Source organism: Lissotriton helveticus, chromosome 9, assembly GCF_964261635.1.
Source record: "Lissotriton helveticus chromosome 9, aLisHel1.1, whole genome shotgun sequence".
Classification (NCBI taxonomy): domain Eukaryota; kingdom Metazoa; phylum Chordata; class Amphibia; order Caudata; family Salamandridae; genus Lissotriton; species Lissotriton helveticus.
Window position 1 is genome coordinate 399,300,619 of NC_136070.1, and position 14,594 is coordinate 399,315,212.

At 45.1% G+C, this 14,594-nt stretch overlaps 1 protein-coding gene across 1 annotated transcript in view; it reads left to right on the forward strand.

Annotated features, from left to right (window-relative positions):
* The first annotated feature begins 2,136 nt into the window (after positions 1 to 2,136).
* Positions 2,137 to 14,594, forward strand: part of LOC144781362 (cholesterol 24-hydroxylase-like) — a 272,481-nt gene continuing 260,023 nt past the window's right edge. Inside the window, exon 1 of the mRNA XM_078660153.1 lies at positions 2,137 to 2,337. Coding sequence (XP_078516279.1) covers positions 2,201 to 2,337 — 137 coding nt within the window. The 5' untranslated portion in view covers positions 2,137 to 2,200. The remainder of the gene's footprint in view (positions 2,338 to 14,594) is intronic.

Genomic DNA, 14,594 nt, shown 5'->3' on the forward strand with positions numbered 1-14,594 from the left:
TGCACAAAGTAGCACACATAGAAGTTACAAATTGCCATTATGGATTGTTTATTTACATGAACAGACACCTTTCTGCACATAAACAATCATTCCCTGCAACGCAGGCACCCTTGCGCCATGGTGCAAGAGTGCCTGATGGTAGGCAGCTAGATTTATACGCCAGCACTTGGGGAAACGCAAGGGTGCGCCGCATTCTTGTTAATTCTGCGCATCTTTGCGTTTTTAAACTGACAGTGTGGGGATTTAGCCATTTTGGAGTTACACCGCTAGTTTATTTAAAGTTTGACCCACAAAACCTCAAATGGCGCCCAGATACTGAGAGAGGTTTGGGCCCTTAAAACAGAGCAAATGTGCTGCACACATGGAACTAAAGAAACATTTAGGAAAATATCCTGTACCTTCTTTCTCGCTGTTCTACTCTCTGCCCAGCGGCATCACTAGCAGGGTGCGGGGGGTGCAGACCACACCCCGTGACACCTTCACATGGGGTGACACCAATCTGGTTACGCTGTGTAACACAGCTCTGCAGACTCGCCTCTGCTCTGCTGTGCAACCGACCGGCCCTGATGCTCGGCGTGCCTTTTTCATTGGCCCTGAGCTGTCTGCCGGGTTGCCTGGGGGGAGTGAGCACTTGGTTAGAGGAGAGAGCTGGGAGAAAGAGGGGTGTCCACAGCTGGGAAGGGTGTTGGAGCACAGTTATGGAGCGTAGCTAGGGAGGTGCTTGTCTTGTCTGTACTGAAGAATAGGCGATAATCACAAACGCCAATAGTTTATGTAATTAATAATGAGGAGTAAAGAAGCATTGTTCATTTTAGGAGAGTTGGTATGTCCGAGAAGCTTGGTTGCCTCTTACAGGGAGAGTTTTACTAGCAGGTATCACTTTGCAGTAGGGGCATTAACCGACGGAGCTATCCCACAGCGGTAGAATGTTCTCGCATTGGGAGCACCTGGGAGCCCAGCCTCCCAGATAGACAGTTAGCAGCATTCTCAAAGAGGTGCTTTAACCCACTGAACTATCCTACTGCAGTATAGTTTACTCGCCTCTCCTGCACCAGGATCTCTAGAGCAGGTGCACTAACCCCTGAGCTATCATTCATCATTAGAATGTCTTAGTCATTGGGTAACCATTGGTGCGGAATTTCCATGTCCCCAGAACCACTGCAGTCTACTTGCACTCGGCAGCAGGTGCATTTACCAACTGAACTGTGCTCGTCAGTGGCCAGTATACAGACCCGGTACCCCAGGCATCAATACTTTTCACAGGCATTTCCTGCATGTTCATTAACCCACTAATCTATCAACGCCATGGATAGGTCTAGGAGCTTTCACCCCAAGCATTATGTTTCGCAAGCCCCCATGTTGTTCAGCAGCTCTCTGAGCATCATGCCCCTGCCATATACTGTATGGAAAGAGGTGTGGCGCCGCGGCCAGGGCGACTGACTCCGGAATCTGGGGATCACGGTTCGATCCCCAGCACCGGCGGCAGATTAGCCCAGCACCATGTGACTCTGGGCAATAGCTTGCTTAATCTTCCTGACGGCCCCCAGCGCCTAGAGACCCTTACGGGTGATTGTGCGCTTTACAAATGTGGATTTACTTTACTGTGCAGCAGGTGCACGAACCCCATGAGCTGCCATGTTCCCTGCCATGAGTTACCCGCACCGGGTGACACCAACCCTAGTGACGCCACTGTCTCTGCCCCAACATGAGACACACACAGTCGTCCAGTCCACATAAATCTTTCCACGCATACACATCCATGGACATCCATCTCTGTCTATGCACTCTCATTCATCCAAGCAGAGTCAATCTCATATTCATTTACTCAATCATCCAAACATACAATTAATAAAGCATTGCCTCAATTTATAAGCCAAACCTATTGTATTTGTCGTTTCTTGATTTTTTAATAAAGAACTTTAGAGATTAATGCTCGGTCTTCCCCTGTAGTAATGATGGAATCTGAATCAGTTTGGTAATTTGTTCATAATCAATCACACCTATACTGATTTCATTGTAAAGTGCGACTTTTTTTCATCACGTTTTAATTGGACGGCATCCCGACCTTCCCCCTGCCTCCACCCAATCGTTTAGCTGGTTTACCCAGGTTCCATTTCTCGTTTCAGAATTTAAAGCGATAGCCCTTCCTGAGTCTGTTTTCCCTCGCCATAGTTAAAGAACCACCAGCCGGGTTGAGAACATGGATGCATGGAGCGTTATTTCGTGGCTGTTGCTCACTGTCCTGGCCGTGGCAGTCCTCGCCTTCCTGGTTTTCTGCTGTTTTGTGAAATACTCGCACATGAGGTTTGATCACATCCCAGGACCCCCGAGGGAGAGGTGAGCCCAGCAGCAAGCTTTCTAATCTTTTCTTTCTAGCAAACTGCCCGGGTGTTCGAAAGACAAACCGGCCGTGACTGGGTGACAGCAATGATTGTACTTTCTGTGACAAACTACTGTTTTTGGATTTCTCTTTTTTCCCTTTAGTAAATACTGTCAGAGAGTACTAAAACAAGCAAAAGTGCATTGTTTTGTTGAAGTAAAAGCCGCCCATTACTTAAATTCACTGCCCAGACGTAACACTAGTCATAACAGTGACCTGCTCATTTAGAAAACAAGTAATTTGAAGCTTTGAGTGTGCTGCCCTCTAGCGTCACTTCAATGTCATAAGTTATGGAAGTGGATATTCTCCAATTTTATGTGCAGCCCAACCTTTTATTGTATAGTGTTAACTTTTTTACATCTGGGTTTTGACAGTGCAGCTGTAAAACTTGCCTATTGCTAGCAATTTCATTAAGTTGTCGCACAATGGCAGATTTCCTGCTCTGTGTTGCCTTAAGGGGAAACACAGTCCAGACTGTAGCAGGGGCAACAACACAGAAAGGCCAGGTAGGTTTCCACTGTATGTTTATTACAGCAACACGTAGTAATATCGACGGAGCGCACTCATACCGGACATACTTAGCAAGAACATGCACAGCTCCATCTCTACTAGATTGAACGCACCTCTCTGCACGTTTGATAGGAGGCAGCACGATCATTTTCTAACAGTGATGGGGGCCCCACAACTCTGCATATTAGCCAAGAAGGGATCACGCTCGCATTCCTGTAGTGAAGTGGTCTGTGCTTCCCAAGCTAGTTAATTTTAAGTATGACGTGAATTAGTTGGACTTGTGAAACAGCTACTGCCTGTCTCCATGTTGGGCACATGTTATGTTATGTTACTTTGGTTTATATAGCGCCAACTCACCAACAGGTCTCGAGGCGCTCTAGACCAAAGGAACCACACCATATTCTTACCAGCAGAAAAGATGAAGTAGTGTACAGATTAACATTTAGATCCAAAGACCTCCCTAAACAGGATAGTTTTCAACTGCTTTCTAAAGCAAAGAAGATTGGACTCTTTGCGCAAGAAAACTGGCAACTTATTCCACAACAGTGGAGTAAGTATAGAGAAGGACCTTCCACCTTTTGTAGCCATTTTAAAGCGAGGACAGGTCAGCAGCTGAGCATCAGACGATCTTAAAGATAGTTTCGGATTGTAAGGCATCAAACGATCCTTTATATAGACAGGTGCCTGCCCATATATTGCCTTATGTGCAATGCACAGGCTTTTGAATTCCACCCTCTGTTTCACAGGGAGCCAGTGAAGCTTAAACAATAGAGGGGACGCATGAGATCTTCTAGGAAGCTTGAAGATTAAACGTGCAGCGTCGTTCAAAACAACCTGCAATCTATTTATCAAATTCTTTGGTAGGCCTAAATAAAAGACATTGCCATAGTCCAATCTTGATAATATTGTGGCGGAAACCACAGTCCGAAGCATAGATTCGGATAGAAGAGGGACTAATCTACGTAATTGCCTGATTAGGCCAATGCAGGTTCCTACGACGGCTGAAATCTGGGCAGTCATTGACAATTCTTTGTCAATTTTTATACCCAGACTTTTAACATTTGGCACTGGTGTTGGAGTGGGCCCAAGTTCTTTTGGCCAAAACAGATCACCCCACGGTGATATGCCAGTTGACACCACCAGAACCTCCGTCTTCTCGGGGTTGATTTTCAGCAGGTTATTGGTCATCCAGCTGACTGTATACCTAAGAACCTCCTGCACATGTAACTGTGCTCCTTTAGAGTTCTCAATACTAAATAGCAATTGGGTGTCGTCAGCGTAATTAAACACCCGACAACCCATGTGTACTAAGGACTCAACAAGGGGTTGCAGGTAGAGGTTAAAGAGCAGCGGTGATAACGCAGAGCCCTGCGCGACCCCACAATCCACATTGCCCACCTCAGAGATCTCCTCTCCCAGTTGGATCCTCTGCCGCCTCCCTGTCAAAAAGGACTCTAGCCATTTATAAGCTGTGTCCTTTATTCCAAACCCAGCCAGTCTGTCCAGGAGCAGATCATGGCTGACAGTATCGAATGCCGCTGATAGATCTAAGATATCAGGGCACTTGGTTTCCTACTGTCAGCCATGTCCCTGAGCTCATCCAACACCGAGAGCATCACCAACTCGGTGCTGTGATGTGCCCGAAAGCCTGCTTGACGCCCCTGGAGAAGATTGTGTGACTCCAGGAAAGCAGACATCGACTGTAGCACATGCTGTTCCAAAACTTTGGACAGAAATGGCAGCTGAGAAATCGGTCGATAGTTTTTTAAATTTGCTGGTTCAGCTCCTGTTTTTTTTTTTTTTTTTTTTTTAAAGAACCTTTATTGTTTCAGCAAGGAAATACAAACATGGGCCTACAACCAATCCGGCCGGCCGCTATTCAAGTCGGAAATAGAGCAATACATTATAGAAAAAGACAGCGGCACAGAAATCAAGGTCTGATGATCGTCCAGGATATAACATATGTGTAAATTTACAATGTGAGACTAAGGATACAAGAAGGTTCATTTTACAATAAAGAAAAATAAAATTAGACTCAATGCCGTACAATCATACACGCTCCTACGATAGCGAACAAAAAGCAGAAAACCCGCCAGCAGTGCACATGCATTCGAAGTAATGGGGGTAGGGCCTTTGGGGCAGGATAGTTATAAAAAACACATACAGTTCGTTGCGAGCTATGCCCCGTCCCTCAAAGCGAAACACACTGTAGGAAACATAGAAGACGATGACATCGAAAAGAGAGGACAAAGGGCCATAAAGACAAAGAAAGGACAAATAAACAATCCCATCCCCCTACCCTCCACCCTGCACCCCTGCAGAAGGTTACGGCCTACCCCCCCCCCCCCCCCCCCACCCCCCCCCCAGCAGCCTGCCTGTCGCCCTAATTAAGAAACCCGAAATATAGAGAAGAACAGAGAAAAAAGAAGAAAAAAATGTTGGAGAAGGACCATCGACCCGGCCACCAGGCCCCTCCCCACCACCGCGTGCAATAGTCGTCTAACAGCAATGGTAGAAGGACTATGAAAATTAGTAACCATTTATAGCACAATCAATTATATCCCCGCTGAGTGTTCCTGAAATCACCGTCAAACAACAATAAGTCCCACCATGTCCCAAACTGATCACCCCTGGCCTTTTCTATCCATAGTACCAACGTATGTCTCGCTCTCAATCGGCATACAAAATAGCATGAAGGGTCCAAATGTTCCAGGAGGATTGGGAAGTGTCGTTGCTCCATGGGACGTTAGCCACCAGAACCCCGCCGAAGACGCATGGCGGGAATCTGTCTGTATCAATATCAACAGCGAGAACAACCTCCAGTCCGAACACAGTTTCGCCAGCCATGGAAAAAGAATCACACAGTGCGGCGAGCACTGAAACACCTCCGGGGCAGCCCAAAACACGGATCGAGGTCGTTCTATCACTCGCCAAGCAGACAAGGGCCCCAAGGGCCGGGAAACCTACGGGTAGCTGTGCGCTCTATAAAATCAGATATAATAATAATAATAAGGAGTCAATCACACGTGCAACAGGCGTATCCACAGCAATATCATGAACCAAGTCCATCAGCGACTCTACGGACTTAAACGTAGCGGAGGCATTCGTCAGTAACACAGAGGCGGGCAGATCGGCGCCTACACGAGATTGAACCAAGCCTACGTGGAACGGCGGAGCAACAATGGCGGCCATCCTTCTTCCCAGTTCCCGGGCCTCCCGGATCAGGGTAATTTGCAGGGTTGTTAATGCAGCCAGTACATCTCTGGACGTTGGCCCTTTCTCATGTTGCCAACCCCCGGGACTCTCTTGTACAGCGGTTTCTCTGCCCGGATGAGGGGTGCGGAAAATGGTGCCATCCGCCATCTTAGCCGTTACGGCCTCCTCCTTCTCCATCTCACCGCAGGACCGGGCCCCACACCAGGATGCAACAGGATTCACAGGAGGACCCCAAAAATCAAAGCAGGTATCTCAACGGAGGGTCACCAAAGGGCTAAACAAAATCTCTGCCGCTCCCCGGGAGTCACCCGTCGGTCCCGGGAGAAGTTGTTAATGCCCTGGCATCACACCGAGGGGGGGTCGGGCATCATGGTTTCCCTCCGGTCCTGCTGTATCGCACTTCCCGCAGAGCAATCTGCTATTCGGAGGAGGTCGGCACTGTCGCCTTTGGCCAGCAGATCTCAGGTTCCCTCCGACCGACTCCCCAGAGGCCGCTGTTGTTGCAGTCGCGGCCGGATACTCTCCTCACTCGAGATCCCGGTCCCGGCACAGTGAAGGCCGCCAAACAGTCGGGGACATATCTTCGGGTCTACCGCATGGAGAAGCCTACGGAGCAGACGGTAAGTGAACGGTGTCCTTCGCCTACTTAGATATGCAGTTATTGCGCAGGATAATTGCCAGGATATATGTGCGGGGTGAGAGGGCTCACGGAGCCGAGCGTTTATGCAGCCATCCCGGTCGCCCTCTTGGCTCCTCCTCGCTCCTGGTTTTTTTAACAGGGGTCGGACCCGGGCTTCTTTAAGCCTCATTGGGAGATAGCCCATCTGCAGTGAGCTATTTAAGAAGGAGACAATATGGTCTGCCAAGATAGATAGTGCTACCTGGAAAATACTTGGGGGACACGGATCCGCCGGTGATCCTGATTTTATAGAGGACATAAGATGTTCAAGCTTAGTAGAATCCAGCTCTGGAAAGGTCGAAATAATGCAGTCCTGAGGCATTTCGGCGTTCTGCCGTGGGATAAACCCACTTACAGTATTGCTCTTAATTTCAGAGAGGATACTCTCTACTTTCTCTAAGAAGTAATGTTGGAAAGTATTACACTCAATCTTTGTATCCGCATTTACCGGTTTCTTTGTCAATTCTGACAAGATATTAAAAGTTTCCTTCTGCACATTATGTGCACGCTTAATGCGGATATCAAAATATTCAGGTTTAGCTACCAACATACATTTCTTATATGCTTTTAATGAGGTTTTATATTGCTCCCTGTCAATTTCATCCTTTGATTTCCTCCATCTCCTTTCCACGCCACCAAGCTTTTTTTTATATACTCTCAGACAAGGAGTGTACCAGGGTGCACCCTTCCCCAGCGCTTTTACTCTTTGTAACTTCTCTGGGGCTATCTGGTCGATTGCCTGAGATATAGTCTGAGTTAAACGCAAATAATCCGTCTTTTCTCACACACTGTATCAGGTGAGTCCTATAATGCCACCTATCTGAGGCTAATGCCACTGTTTTCAACACCTAATTCCATAAAACACTCACACCGCACATTTGTCTATCAATTCATTTACCTCTACATGCCTCTTCAATGCTTCTTTTAGAAATACCTTGAGTTTTTCCTCTCCTCCCCTTTCCCGTTTTCTGAAAAATCGTTTCTATTTTGTTGTTTTCCTCCCTATGGTTGTCATACAGAACTAAGAGAACTCTGAGCCCCATGCCAGGGTGAGGGCGACACTAGCAGTTAAGCCTCATTCTGAGGTATTATTGTTGTTTTCAGTGATTTGCTCCTCCACTGCAGTTGAATTGAGAGGCACTAAGCATATAATGGATTGGGGGTGTACGGTGGGGATTTGCCATTCTGTGTGACGCCCCTGAACTGCAACCTAAGATTATCTGTTGACCTAGCTTTCTTCTAAATGTTGTGTTTCCGTAACTTTGTGGTGCTTTAAATTGTCCTATAACGTTTATTTGTATAGCGCAAGCTACTACCAAGAGGTCGTCTAGGTGCTTGGTAACCGAAGCCTAAGGTAGCAGTCAAGTGATACTTGGAGCTTATGTAATAGAGTAGAGCTTTGGGGTGAATAACCAGGTCTTAAGGCCTTTCCTAAAAGAGAGAAGATCAGAAGAGTTCTTTAGCTTGATGGGAAAACAGTTCCATAATCTGGCAGTGACGTTAAAGAAGCTTTTGCCTCCCCAGTTCAAGAGTCGAAATGTGGTCACCTCTACAAGCTTGTAAGAAGAGGACCGAAGATTTTTAGGGGGGACATACCAGCAAAATTGGTTTGTTAAATAATCCGGGCAATGATTATGAAGGGCTTTAAATGCAATACAAAGAGCCTTGAAGTCATTGTGTTTCTCCACGGGTAGCTAGTAAAAAGGATTTGAGGGCTTGTTTGGCTGAAGCGGGTCTAGTAATCCCGAAGAGCAGAAGATTCTCAGAATTCTGAAGAACCTGCAGCTTATTAAGGAGTTGAAGAAAAAATGGGGCAGCACCAGGGATGAAGTCACACTTTAGCCAGTACGATCTTTTCAAATTCCTTTATTCTTCTTTGAATAAAAAAAGACAGGAAACCGCCAACGCGTTTTGTTCCTTTTATAGGAACTTCATCAGGGCACAAAGTTTCTGTATGCACCACGTTCCATTTAGTAGATCCAAGCGATAATAAGCCCAGCAAGACGGACAAAGTGGAGTCCGCTTCTAGCCTAGACAGAGCTTAATAAGGAGTCCCTTCTGAATGCCAGCAAAAGGGGCATTGCAATAGTCCAGCCTGGATAGAATGAGTGCAGAGACCACTGTTTTTTGCAAGTCGAGTGGTATAAAAGGGAAATAATATCTCAGAATTTTCTATGTGAGAACCTTTACATGAGGGGAGAAGGACAGAGTTGTATCATAAATAACTACCAAGTTTTTTTGCCTTTGTGACTGGAGTGGGGAGAGGGCCAAATTCCTGAGGCCACCAGATGGGGAACCAAATAGGAGTATTACTGCTGAAAAGCAATACATAGTTTTTATTTGAATTCATTTTAGAGCATTTCTCTGATATCCACCTACTTACTTGGATGCAGGTTTGGAAGTTATGGGCTGTCTCCTGAGTGTTATTTGAAATGGAGACAATAATCTGCGTGTCATCTGCATATGATAACATAACAAAGCCATATGATTTAATTAACGTGGCCAGTGGGGTGACATATCAATTGAAGAGGGTGGGACTAAGTGACTAGCCCTGTGGAACTGCACATGGGAGCTAAAAGATGTGCGATGCAAAGCCATCCAGTTCCACAGTTTGCTCTCGGTCTGCAAAAATGATTTGCCAAATGAGAGGGCTGCACCCCTATATCGATTTTCGTGGAGGCGACTTATCACGAGGCCATGGTCTACTGTATCGAATGCTGCCAAAAGATCCAACAGGATCAAGGTTGCATTCCCTCCTTTATCTCCTCGGGGACTCATTTCTTCGATCGCAGTGATCAAGGCAAGCTCTGTGCTGGCTCCTGAATCCGTACTGAATGGAGTCCAGGATATGATTAGGGTTAATGAAAGTAGTTTGTTCATGGTTCATATACTTTGCAAGCAGTTTAACTTGTAAGGGCAATCGGGAAATCAGGCAATAGTTTCTTGGGTTCGATTTGTCTAGATTGTTTTTCTTTTTTTACAAGGGCAGAATGGAAGTCTTTGTCCAGATTTTAGGAAATGTTCCGGTTTTAAGGATAAGATTATAGATATCTGTAGGTTGCTGTGCAGTAGGATCCATTGCTGTATGAGTTAATGGGAGAGGGGGTGCACGGATCCATCAGTGACCCAGTTTAAGTGGCACATAGAAGTTTGCCAACCTGGTTGTGAGAATTAGGCAGGTAGTCTAAGAATCGAGCCAGATCAGAAGTTGAAAGGGATATTAGGAGCTATTGGACCAGCCATATCTCTGTTAGTTTGAGTAGTGGAACTACTCGTATCCTTTACGGGCCACAGGGCGAATGCATCGTAGATGCGAGATACCTTTGCACAGAAGAAAGAAGCTAAGGTGTTGCAGAAGGTTTTAACCTTAGTGAAGGTTTTTCTACCTAAACATGTGACATATTCTTCAAAGAAACCCACCATGTCAAAATTATGTTCATCATGGGTGAACATCTGACATTCTCACACTTGCCCCCCCCATGTAAGTTGGGTGCACCAGAGTCCACTATCTCATCAAGAGTGAGGGCACTACCCAAAGTTACCTGACAAATACATGCCTTAACTTTACCAGCCACCACTAAATCCACTTCCTGGTTTGACACAGGCTTTGAGAAATCCAACACACTGTCAATATCAGACACATCACTGCTGTGCCCCTTCATTGAATTCTTATCCATCTCACACACACACACTTTGAAAGTGCCCACATTTCTAGCATATGGTGCAACAGGAGGACATATGGCAAAATTACTTAAATGTGACCTGGACTTATACCTGAAACAAAAATGGTCAGGATTGCGAGACATAGATTTATAACTCTTGTACTTCAAGTGAATTACATCAACGTGTTCTGGAGTTCCCACAGCATTCATAAAAGTGGAGAAGGTATGGCACTCTTCTGAGTCATCCTGGGAGTAGACACAATCGAGTGTTCAATACTCTTCTCTAAATCCAGGAAATCACTTGATGAATGATCCCTGCAGCTAAGGCGTCTCTCCCGTATCGTCATAGAAAAACAGTTGCCACCAAACTGGTTCTGTAGATAAGTGTTAAGGGATGCTCCAAATTGAAGATTGCAACGAACAGCCGTAACACTTCGACAAATTCTTCTGTAGATTCATCAGATGATTGTTTCTTTTTAAAGGAATTAAACCTTTCAAGTAATGGACTAGGTTCTTCCGCAAATTTTTTCTTGAGTCTGGTAACAGCTTCAGAGAATTGATTCCAATCAGCAGACTTACCAGAAGGTCCCACAACTTTGGGTAAATTATCAGAAATCTGTTGGCCCTTAGGACCAAAGTGACTAAAAAGAAGAGCAGCTTTGTGCTTCAGATCAAACTCATCAGCCCCGACAGCATTCAATTCGTTTTCAAAAGATCTTAGCTGAATGCTCTTTTTGATTGCTGGTTTCCCAAGGTTCTGCAGGAATGGAGCAATATACGCAAAATGTGTTGCAGACACTGTAGCCAATTCAAATGAAACATCCACAAACCTTGCAATTCAATATCAGTAAGCTACTTAAAGCAGTGTTGCCATGATCTGTGCAAATATGAATCCAAGTGATGATGCAAGTAAGAATCCAGGTGATAAGTCTAAAAATAGACTGCTGCACTTGTAACAAAGCCTTAACAGTCACATGCAGATAATTTCCACAGATCTCGCCATCCACAAGTAGTCTCAAAATTGAAGAAGGTGTAACGACTGCCCAATCCAAGATGGCAGCATAGTTACTAACCCCAACCAATAGAATATGGCAGCCAGGGTAATAATGTGTGTAATTGCGCAGCCATAATTGATCTAAATCCAAATGAATATGGCCGCCGTGAGTGTAAAGACATGAGGAGCCTTCTAGAAACCAATTAATGTGTACGTATCAATGCACATAGCCTTAATCAAATGTCAAGTGCTGCGCGTGTAAGAGCAAGCCTAGGCTGCAAATAAAAAAACTTGCAGGGCAAATACAGTATACAGCGTTGGCAGAGATAACACCTCCCGACACCAAGTTCGGGATGAAGGTGTCAAAAAATCTATTAAGTGCCTGCGCTGCAGCGACCAAAATGTGGAAACTTTTGATTATCAGCAATACAGCAGTGAGGAATTCCACACAAAATCCAGGCAGGTTTTCCAATATGTTTATTGTAGCAACAACAAGTAGTAATATCCAAGGAGCCCACAGTCAGCGCACCCTCTGAATTGGCCGCTCAGTAGTAACTGCGCTAACCAACACCAAGGGCTGTATGGGCTGTAACATCCACATTCAAACAGAAGCAAAATGCATATAACACACTGAGCACGTGAGGAGGCTCACACCATCACAAAAGATGTACAACACATTCAAGGAATAACATTCCATGAAAGAGCACAGAGCTCCATGAAAGAACACATCGCTTAGAGAACTCTCTGAGCAGAATGCTAAGCCTGAGGGACAGCTCACCCTGCACAGCGATACATACCTACAACACAAACCCATGTCTGCTAAGACTGGCATGGTGCTGATGCCATCCCTCACACCAACGAAAAAATCGCTACTTTGTGCCATGCACAACTTCACACATGGCGCAGAATGGAATTTTTACTAAAATTGTAAATGTATTTCTGTGGCGCCGAAGACTGCTGACAAGGCATTGTGCCCGCTCGTTGAATGTTCCTTATCAAAGACAACGGCAGAAGGGTCAGATGCTTTAGATGTACACTGTACAGCACTACATCACACAAGTAACTATGGGAAATTGATGCATTCACCCTTGCTTGCACCAAGTTGGTGTTCGGTCTCATGCAAAGTCCGGTCAGGTTACCTTGGTTGATTGGTCTTTATGTCAGACCCCCCAAAACACCCCCTTGAAGCATAGTGTATTTGCCACTCTGAAAAAGGCCACCTTCCCAGCTCAGAACACATTTTATGCTGGGAAGTAAATACTTGCTGCCATTTTGCGTTGTACTAGCACAAAGCATTAGTAAATCTGGCACAGAGTGGGCATTGGGTCTGCCCCTTCCAATCTTTGACTTTTGTCAGTCAGCCTCTTTTAGCCGTTGCTTATCACATGGCAATCACATCTTGGTTCAGCCCAGTGGAGTCTTCCTACCTCACATAATGCTATTGGCTGGTTGGGTGTATTATTCTGTTTCCAGCTGAGTGCTTGCAATGATCTGCATGTGGGGCTACCTTACAACTGCCTGCTCATACTGACTTGCCTCCTTTGACTCTCTCTTTAATGTGCTGATGTTGCAGTTGTTAGCACATTAATCCCATACCTGTTTGCTTAGCCAATGTTTCTTTCCTATATGTACGTGGCAATATCCTTGGATTTTTACTTTGATGGATGCTTCACCGTAAAAAATATTTTTATTAAGCATTAGCAAAGCCAACCTGTCTGATCTGAGCATACTGGCTAATTTTTATTTTATATATTGTATTCCAAGCATATGTCCCAAAAATAAAAAAGAAGAAAATAATGCGCACGCCTAAACATGGAAGTTGTGTGCTCCACTCATGCTGCCTGTCAGGCAAGTGTAATTAGAGTAAGCATAGCCTTTTTGGTATTATTGCACATCCCAGTACAATGTGCTCTGTGACCTAAATAAAATGTACTATTGGCTTTAAATTACTGTTGACCTAGTTTAAACAAGCAATCATGACTTAAAAAGTATAAACAAATCTAAAGAAAAAAGCATTGGCCAACTAATCTATTTGTCTATCAGCCCTGGAACTAAAGCGCATTTTATTTTAGGTGGATTTGCGCATGTGGTTAGGCAAAAGGCTTGCACTCTTAGTTGCCCATGCTGTATGCTGTGATGGGCTGAAACAAAATGCGAATGAGAGTAGAACAGATTCATGAATGAAGAGTTGAACAGAATAATAGATAAAGTGGTCAGACAAAATGCTCCTCATGGTATGTGTATGAGCATATATTTTTTATTCATGACTTTTTGTTGATTACACAAGACTTGCGAGAAAGCTGAAGAGGTCTGTGGGCGGACCTAAAAAAACATTATGGTGTTAGATCCCTCTGCTTTGCGAGATGTAATCCTTTTTAGGTCTCGCGCATAGCTTTGCAGTGCGCAGCAGTGCTCGTGCAGCGAGAGACCTCTTGGAGGGGGTTTCAAAATCGCCCTAGGAATCGCTTGTGCGTGTGCTTTTCCTTTTAGGCACGCAATTGGCCAGAGGCGGGCGCATTGCCCCGCCCCTGGCCTATTGGTGTCTATTACGTGCATCATGGCATGTAGTTTCAATTATCGTGCCCAGACACGGTCGCGATTATTGAAACCACATGTCTCGCTGTGGCGCGTCACACCACTCCCGAGTTTGTTTTACAATAGCGATCGCTTTCAGTTTTGCGATCGCTTTTCACTGCCGCTTGGTGCCTTCTGTGTTTTTTTTTTTTTTTCTGTAAAGCATCTGTGAATCAATGCTTATGTGCAAGTTACAAGGTTTTTCAGGAGTAAGTCATGTTCACTTTTAGAAAATGCTTGTTACTCCATTTCAATCGGGAGTGCTGGGAGAAGGGGGGGAGACTTGTGTTAAAGATGTCTTCTGTAAACCCTTCTCCTGCTGAACGAGTCTCCTACGGGTGCTCATGATAAACGCTAACCGATGTGAACTTCGTGCAGTTCGCCCTGCACTGCACTTGTGTATATGGGTGAATATGCAACTGTTTTACAATTGTCATGACAGAGGCGTAGAGCCTCTACACTTATTGGTATTTGCTCATAGTCAAGCCAGTGACCTCAGTAATAAAATACCATATTCAGTCTTCCATTAATAGGAGTTGCATTTATTATATCATTGCATGATGTTTGTTGCTTTCATCG